Below are 9545 nucleotides of genomic sequence, written 5' to 3'. Positions count from 1 at the left end.
TATTTCACTCGTGTTTGTCAACATACGTCCATTTTGCACAGAAATTTGAGAAATCAAATTACTACAAAAGCAGAATTTTTTTATATCTGCCTAAATACTAATTCAAATGCAGATGAAATGCGTTATTAGTATAACTAAACTTTAATTGTCCAGCTTTATAGATACCTAATAACTTAGACACTATTGAACTTGAGCCATACATTTTGTTAAAAACACTTCCCATTAAACCAAGTCTGACAATAACTTTGTTGGCCAAAAAGGAATAAATGACAGCAATATGTCTATTTTTAGCGAAATATGTCGTCGAGTTCAAAAATATATACAAATGCCTTATTTAATTTTAACCCTGCATTAACTTTTTTAAACAACTACTGTTCACTCAGAATACTTGAACCTTTGCACGTTTTCATAACTCTGTACTGTCAGTAGTAATTTTAGTATAATTTACTCACACTAAAAGATTCGTGTGTAAAATTTATAAATTCTTGTCCTCTCTAGAATTCTCCATATACATATGAACGATCGAGATTAATGTTTGCTTTGTTCACTTTGACTCTTCATCTGTTCGCGAATAATTGGAATATATACAGTACTTTACTTTCTTTCCCATATTCTCTCCCTTGGTAAAGATATTGAACAACATTGATCTACAATTAATGTATTCAATGTACTTAATTTCACCGTTAATGCTCATTCAAAGTGGTGACTAAACTAAACAATACTAGTTAAAGGGCAACTAAGCTAGAAAGGCAAGAAAAGAAGGCCATATATAGAAGAAGCACCAGGTTATAAATTAAACTAAGAAACATGCATTACTGGCTAGTAACTACACTAGCTTAAAATAATATATGACACAGTTTAACAGACTGCAAAGGAAAAGAGCTAGGGGGAGGATTACATAGGATCATAACATTATGCCTTGTCATTTTTAAAAATAAGACTCAAGCTCTCCTATTTAATTCTTCGTCTTTTATATCATATCAGATGCATATTCATGCATGTAATATACTGCAATTTCTTTGGGCTTTAATCCTGATCTCCTCCTTCATTTTCCTTATGAATTCTTCACACTTTCTGTTCAGTTCATCTATATTTGTTTCCATTGTTGTATCTTCTATTTCATCATCTTGTGTTACCATAATTCCACTTCCTGTCCCTCTTTCTTCATCTTCTTCATCCTTATCCTCCACCTGTTTTTCTTCTGCAATAGAAGCTTCATTCTCTCTTCCTTCGGTATCCATAAACAATGTGTCATGCTCTTCTCCTTCAGCTTCTGATACTTCTTCATAATATTCTTCTTGCTTTTTCACTTGTTCAAGCTCTTCTCCAACCATAAAAGGAGCATTCTCTAGGAACAAAAAACTTCCCTGAGGGAAGACTGGCTTTTCAGAAACGGATTCCTTTATCTCGAAAGGATTGGAAGCTTGAAACTCAATGTCAAAAGGTGACGTGGATGGTGAAGAGGTCAAGAGTGTGCTCTTAGCTAGAAAAGCAAGGATGCTATTACAGATGAGAAACATGTATCTCCTTTCAAGAGTATGAATAAAAATGGAGAAAGGGCACGTGGAGAAGTAGGCATTGAAGGACTGAGGGAGTATGAAAAAGCTAGAAGAGTACCATACAAAGAAAGCAAATATAGAAACTGAGAAAGCAAACTGCAGAGTTCTTCTCAAAAACTGGTACTTGTTGAAGTTCTTCCAAATCTGATGCTGGTTTATTTTATACATCTCCGGTGGAGCTAGCTTGCGTCCTTATGGAATGTAAGGTTATTAACAGAAAGGAATAATGCTATGAGTTATCCTTGTATATTGCTTGTGTTCTCTTGTGTTGTGTTGGGTGAACCACTGAACTATATCATCCTATTTATAGTAAAGCCTGAAATTGAATCGTCTATAAGCTGCTAGCTAAATGGTATAATTTTTATTATCATGTAGGGACTAGGGAAGGTACGTATGATATATGAACAAGTGTAACTTTCCAAGAAGAGCATTATTGGTAGCAACCAGACCAAATTGAAAATGGGTCAATTTCTCTTCCCTGCGAGAGAAGGAATCCAACTAACGGGAGGATATACTATCAATCTATCATTTAGAATGGAAGTTGTGTGAAATTTCTAGTAGTCACCATTCATATTCTCCACCACATAAACAATGCATCCTCTTTGACACGATAAGTAAGAAATTATTAGGTGTTTCTTTTTTTTTTTCTTTTTTTGAAAATAAATCTTGAGCAAATTAAATATAGTTTACTAAAAGTATAAAGTTTGACACGATAAGTAAGAAATTATTAGGTGTTTTTTTTTTTTAAATAAATCTTGAGCAAATTAAATATAGTTTACTAAAAGTATAAAGTTCAGATTATGCATAATTTATAGGAAAAAAAATTTGTCCCTTTAAAGAACACAATTTGTGTCCTTTTAATTTATATAGTTATAATATGAAAAAAAAATTATATTATAACTATGTACTACCCGTAGAGTACATAGTGTTACAAACTAAAATGACACAATTTATATCCTTTAGAAGAACACACACTTAATCTTAATTTATAACCATAAAAAATTTAAATCTGCAAATCGAATTAAAGTTTACTTAATCTACCCCGGCCCAATTATTATTATTATTATTATTTTTTGAATAACACCCCAATTACTTTATCTTTGCTCTTCCTAATAAAAATTTCAACTTGATAACAATGGTATAAATTCAAACTAGTTAATACATCCTTTGTTTGTGTTTCTTCTCTCTCTTTCTCTTTCTTTGGTGAAACTATGTTTGTGTTAATATATATTTTTTTTTCAGGTCATCTCGCGTGTACCTCAAATAATGTAATTGTTATAATTGAAATTCAAACATGTGACCTTGGGTTTATATATTTACACCTTTCAGACAAGTTTGTACGGCGGGGAAGCCCCTGGCATCAACAAGATCTAGCTAGCCACAAACACAGCTTTCTGCTGAAACAGAATTGCCCCATATCGGCAACAAGGATCACCATCAACCCAAAGAAAACGGGGGGAATCTGTCAATGCAGTGCAACTGTGCTAGGTTTGTGGAAATAGAACTTCTTATGATGCAAAGGTAGAAGAGGAATTACAAGCGCACACGCAAGAAGGCACATTTCAAAATTAAAGGTTTTCATAAACTAATTATATGAAGGGATTACGAAATGTTACGCAACACGAATGAATTCCATTTTCATGGGTCCCATTGTTTTTAAAAAAAAATCAAAAATCAAAATATTTGAGACACAATTTTCGATCTCTCTATAACATGATGTAATGAGTTTCATGTAACATAACAATTACAAATCCCTTATATGAAATATTTATATTATTATGTGAAAGCACATAAATAATTTTATATCTAATTAAAGATAATGCAACGCTTTAAAATTTTTACTCTAAGTAAAAAGGATGACTTAGTATGTGTTTGATATAATAACTCATTTTTTTTCTATAATAATTTTATTACAAAAAATCATGTATGAGATTAGTGTTTATTCTTTTAAAAAACATGAAATTGTGTCATTTTATTTAAAACCACTGTATTTTATAACGAGAGAAACAAAAATCATAGTGAGAGACTTATATAAAAAAAAAAAAAAAAAATCAGTGAGAGAAAGTGTGAGATTTTTTTTATCCTAAATATTAAATAAAAAATAGTAGTTTCAACTAAAATGATTATCCTTTAAAAGGATAAACATTTTCCCCATCACATATATATATATATATATATATATATATATATATATATATTAATTCAGTTAACATGTAATTTAAAATAAGAAATTCTCTTAATTGATAAATAAAATAAATTTACATACAATTTATATTTCTAAAATATTAAATGCGCTATTTTTTAATACTTTCTTTATTAACTATTAAAAGGATTAAAAAAATATTTAAAAGGATGTACTATTACTCACATGGATAACAAACTTACCAAGGACCTTCCTTTTATTTCATTCTTCATTACCTTAAAAAACACATGCCTTTTTTTTTTTTCTCTTAGAATATTCAAGTGTGTCAATATAGTTTCACATTGATTGGTAATGAGTTAAGAGAAGACACATATAAGTGGATGATCAAGGAGCCTACTGCATTAAGATTTTAGATTGAGATACAGTGTCAAGATTGCTTGCTATGATTAGTGTACTTAGTCCATTGGTGATGGTCCCCTACCGTAAGCTCCACTTACCCGCTTGACAATGGTATCAGAGTCAGGTTGGATTCGGGCTAGCCAGGTATTTTGGTTAAAGACGAGTTGAATACTTGGACTTGGAGTATGAGGGTAAGCATACTAATGTGAGTTTCAAACTTGAGGGGGGGATATTATTAGAATATTCAAGGGTGATAGAGTTTCACATTGGTTGGGAATGAGGTAAGAGAAGATCATATAAGTGGATGAACCCATGAACCTAATGCCGTAAGATTGATTTTGGGTTGAGAGATGATGTTTGATCCACTTACTACGATTGAGCTAGCTTAGCCTATATATTATTAATGGTCCCCCATCATTTGCTCCCCTCCTAACATATTTAAAGATAAAGTAATGACAATATTATGCAAGCGATTCCTTATTGTGTGGAAATCCTATAGTATAAATGAATCATTATGAAGGGTTAAGTGATAATCATCGCAACAAAGTAATCAAACATTTATTTCTAAGCATTCGTCAATTTGTGTCTTTTACCCTTAAGGTTTATCATACAAAAGAACAATTATATTGCGGAAGTTTCTTTAATTTTCAAAAGCCCCTTGATAACTGTGATTATTAATGGCAGAAAGCTTCTTTTAGTCTTAATCATTTTCTTTCTTGTATGCTCTTTGATAGGGATGATCAGATACAATTCTTATGGACTGACCACGAAGATTTTACGCTTTTTTAGCCTACCAAAAAATTGACCTTATCTCTTTATGATAATTGCACTTATCAACAGTTATTTATTTTCTTAACTTCTTTATCCTTTAGCCAAATTATCTTTATATCATTTACTCATTAAACAGGAAACATATGTAAGTCTTCCATCCTTCTCAATCCAAAATTTTAAGAAATTAAATTTAGAGGTTGTTTGTGGTCTTTACTTATCTCATTAATACCGATGCTGACACTCACCACACTCTTCTAGTTACTTGATGGAAAATTCAGATACAGCAAGCTATTCACCAAGGCAAATTGATTGATTTTACAAATAATTAGTACTAAAGCAATGTGTGTGATTTGGGGTGTAAACGGGCTAGGCCGGCCTACAGGGGCCTACGGCCTAGCCTATGTTAGGTCAGATTTGACCTTTTACAAATAGTAAAATAGAACATGCCTAGACTTATAAAAAAACCTATATAGAAAAGTGGCCATAGACTTTTTTGTACATGTCGGGCCTATAAGCTTACAGACTGACCTATATCATATTATTTATTTTTAATAAAATAAATAAAATTATTATTTTAATAATTTTGAATAATAAAATAATATTATTTTAGTTATTTTTTTAATTGTTGAATGTTTAATAGGCTTAAACAGGTTAACAGTCCTAGGCCAATGCATTTATTTTTAGAATATAAATCAGGCCAAACTTTTAATTTTGGGCCTACAAAGACAAACAGGCCAGGCCAAATCCAAAATTTTTCACACAAGCCTCGCCCATTTAAGCCAAAACTTAGCCTATTTACACCCCTATCTGTGACCATCAATCTAGTGCAAACATATGCAGTGTGGTTATTTGAAGAGGTGGACTAACTTATTATTATTTTTCTTCAACTGAACTGAATGGATTTATTCTGGTTCAATTTAAAGAATTAAATTATTTTATTTAAGATAAATCAATTTTATTTTTCTCTAATCAGTTTATGTTTCAAAATTAATTTATAATTTTCAATCGGTTTAAAATTGATTCGAATATATTAATTTTGAACTGATTTCGAATTGATTCTGAATGATTTTTTATTCAGTTCTTTAAATCAATTCTTTTGATTCAATTTAATTTTTAAATTGATAACTAAAATTAATTCAATTCTCAAACTAGTTAAAAAAATAGAGTTTCGATCAATTATTTTGCAATATCTTTTTTTTGCAATTTTTTATTTTATTTCTTTATATAACAATTAATATTTTAAACTTAATCTATTGTAACCGAGTGTAGCTAATCTTGAGCAATGTGGCAAACTTTTGGTACATCCATTATACCTACATCTTTGCTAAATGAGGAAAGTTTTTGGTACTTGGAAGGAAAAATAAAGAAAAGCAAGGGGTTTAAACGGAAACAAAATTCTTATTTGAAAAAAAAAAGTCATCACTTGGACACATCCGCAACATTCAAGAAATTTTCTTGTGGAGAAAACCTTTGGTACATCTGTTGTACTTACATCTTTGCTAAATGAGAATTTTTTTGGAATTTGGATGGAAAAATAAAGAAAAGCAAGGGTTTAGAAGGAAAAAGAAATTCTTCATTTGGAAAAAAGATGTACCTACATGTGTAAATCCGCTGCATTCAAGAAATTTCCCTGTAACGAAAACCTTTGGTACATCTATTATACCTGCATCTATGCTAAATATGAAAAGTTTTTGGGACTTGGAAGAAAAATAAATAAAAGCAAGGGTTTAAATGAAAAAAAGTTTCCTTCGTTTGGAAAAAAGATGTACCCACTTGGCTACATCCGTTGCATTCAAAAAATTTCCCTGTGAAGAAAACCTTTGGTACATCCGTTGATCCTACATCTTTGTTAACATGAAAAAGTTTTTGGGACTTAGAGTGAAAAATAAAGAAAAACAAGGGTTTAAATGAAATTTTTTTTCTTCATTTGGAAAAAAGATGTACCTACTTGGGTACACCTGCTGCATTCAAGAAATTTCTCTGTGAATAAAACCTTTGGTACACACGTTGTACTTATGTCTTTGCTAAATAGGGAAAGTTTTTGGGACTTGGAGGGAAAAATAAAGAAAAGTAAGGGTTTAAACGAAAAAAAACTAAATTCTTCATTTGGAAGAAAGATGTACCCACTTGGATACATCCTCCATTTAAGAAATCTTCCTATGGAAAAAACTTTTTGTACATCCGCTGCACCTACAAATTTGCTAAATGGGGAAATTTTTGGGGACTTAAAGGGAAAAAAAAGGGTTTAAATGAAAAAAAATTCATTGGAAAAAAATATACCCACTTGGATACATCCACTGCATTTAAGAAATTTTTTGATATAGAAAACCTTTGGTACATTCGTTATACCTACATCTTTGCTAAATGAGGAAAGTTTTTGGGATTTGGAGGGAAAAATAAAGAAAAGCAAATGTTTAAATGTAAATAAGATGTACCCACTTGAGTATATCCACTGCATTCAACAATTTTCCTTTGGAGAAAACCATTGGTACGTTCGCTATACCTACATCTATGCTAAATGGGGAAACTTTTCAGGACTTGGAGGAAAAAATAAAGAAACACAAGGCTTTAAATGGAAAAAAAATATTTTGAAAAAAAATGGACCCATTTGGGTACATCCGCTGCATTCAAGAAACTTTCTTGTGAAGAAAACTTTTGGTGCATCTGTTGTACCTAGATTTTTGCTAAATGGAAAAAAAATTTGGGACTTGAAGAGAAAAATAAAGAAAGACAAGGGTTTAAATTTAAAAAAAAATTCTTCGTTTGAAAAAAAGATGTACCCAATTTGCTACATCTGCTGCATTCTAGAAATTTTCATGTGAAGAAATCTTTGGTACATTCATTGTACCTACATCTTTACTAAATAAGGAAAGTTTTTGGGACTTGAAGGGAAAAATAAAAAAAAACAAGGGTTCAAATAAAAAAAAAAAGATTCTTCATTTGGACAAAATATGTACTCACTTGGGTATATTTGTTATATTCAAGAAATTTTCTTATGGAGAAAATCATTGGTATATCCGTTGTACCTACATCTATGCTAAATGGGGAAACTTTTTGGGACTTGGAGGGAAAAATAAAGAAAAACAAGGGTTTAAATTAGAAATTTTTTTTTTTTTTTTTGGAAAAAAGATGTACCCACTTGGGTACATTCGCTGCATTCAAGAAACTTTTCTGTGAAGAAAAACTTTGGTACATCTATTGTACCTATATCTTTGCTAAATGGGGAAAAATTTTGGGTTTTAGAGGAAAAAAATAAAGAAAAGTAAGGATTTAAATGGAAAAAAATTCTTCAATTGGAAAGTAGATGTACCCACTTGGGTATATCCGCTAAATTGAGAATTTTTTCCTATAGAGAAAACTATTGGTACATCCGCTGTACATACACCTATGCTAAATAGGGAAATTTTTTGGGACTTTGAGAGAAAAATAAAGAAACACAAGGGTTTAAATAGAAACAAATTCGTTTGAAAAAAAGATGAATCCACTTGGGTATATTCGCTGCTTTCAAGAAAGTTTCTTGTGAAGAAAACCTTTGATTCATCTTTTGTACCTAGATATTTGCTAAATGATGAATTTTTTTGGAACTTAGAGAGAAAAATAAAGAAAAACAAGGGTTTAAATGAACAAAAAATTATTCATTTGGAATAAAGATGTATCCACTTGGATACATCCACTCCATTCAAGAAATTTTCATGTGGAGAATACTTTTGGTGCATTTGTTGTACTTTTATCTCTGCTAAATGCGAAAAGTTTTTGGGAATTAGAGGACAAAAATTATTTTGCAATATATTCATTTTTTTTTGCAAATACATCTTTATAAAATAATTAATATTTTAAACGTAATTTATTGTAACAGGGTGTAGCTAATCTTGAGCAGTGTGGCTGTGGAGGGAGAAAACCTTTGATACATCCGTTGTACTTAGTTTTTGCTAGATGAGGAAAGTTTTTGGAACTTAGAAGAAAAAATAAAGAAAAGCAAGGGTTAAAATGGAAACATATTTCTTCATTTGGAAAAAAGATGTACACACTTGGGTACATCCGCTGCTTTCAAGAAATTTTATTGTGAGAAAAACCTTTGGTACATTTGCTATACCTACATCTTTGCTAAATGGGGAAAAATTTTGGTGCTTGGAGGGAAAAATAAAGAAAAACAAGAATTTAAATGGAACAAAAATTGATGTACCCACTTGGGTATATCTGCTACATTGAAGAAATTTTCCTGTGAAGAAAATCTTTGATACGTCTGTTGTACTAACATCTTTGCTAAATGAATTTTTTTTGGGACTTGGAGGAAAAAATAAAGTGAAACAAGGGTTTAAATGAACAAAAATTCGTTCATTTGGAAAAATGATATATCCACTTGGATACATCCGCTGCATTCAAAAAAAAATTCTATGGAGAAAACTTTTGGTACATCAGCTGTCCCTACATCTTTGCTAAATGAGAAAAGTTTTTGGGACTTGGAGGAAAAAAAAAAGCAAGAATTTAAATGAAAAAAAATCTTCATTTGGAAAAAAGATGTACCCACTTGGGTACATCTGCTGCATTCAAGAAATTTCTCTTAAAAGAATTTTTTTTTGTACATCCTTTGTACCTACTTTGTTAAATGGGAAAAAAAATTTGGGACGTGGAGGAAAAAATAAAGAAATGTAAAGGTTTAAAAGGAAAAAAGA

The 9545-nt window shown here is 30.7% G+C and overlaps 1 protein-coding gene across 1 annotated transcript; it reads right to left on the bottom strand.

Annotated features, from left to right (window-relative positions):
- Positions 1-992: 992 nt before the first annotated feature.
- On the bottom strand, positions 993-1727 carry LOC133286412 (uncharacterized). The gene has a single exon (XM_061483827.1). It carries the CDS (start codon positions 1725-1727, stop codon positions 993-995), a length of 735 nt encoding a protein of 244 aa, XP_061339811.1.
- Between the last annotated feature and the right edge of the window lie 7818 nt (positions 1728-9545).

This window comes from Gastrolobium bilobum, unplaced genomic scaffold (assembly GCF_033153095.1).
Source record: "Gastrolobium bilobum isolate Gb01-03AN ecotype WA unplaced genomic scaffold, APGP_CSIRO_Gbil_v1 utg16135, whole genome shotgun sequence".
In the NCBI taxonomy this organism is placed as follows: Eukaryota; Viridiplantae; Streptophyta; class Magnoliopsida; order Fabales; family Fabaceae; genus Gastrolobium; species Gastrolobium bilobum.
This window is presented reverse-complemented; position numbering and strand designations above follow the sequence as displayed.

Bases quoted from the DNA above. Each gene is read 5' to 3' on its own strand.
- LOC133286412 (XM_061483827.1), bottom strand. From the start codon at position 1,727: ATGTATAAAATAAACCAGCATCAGATTTGGAAGAACTTCAACAAGTAC.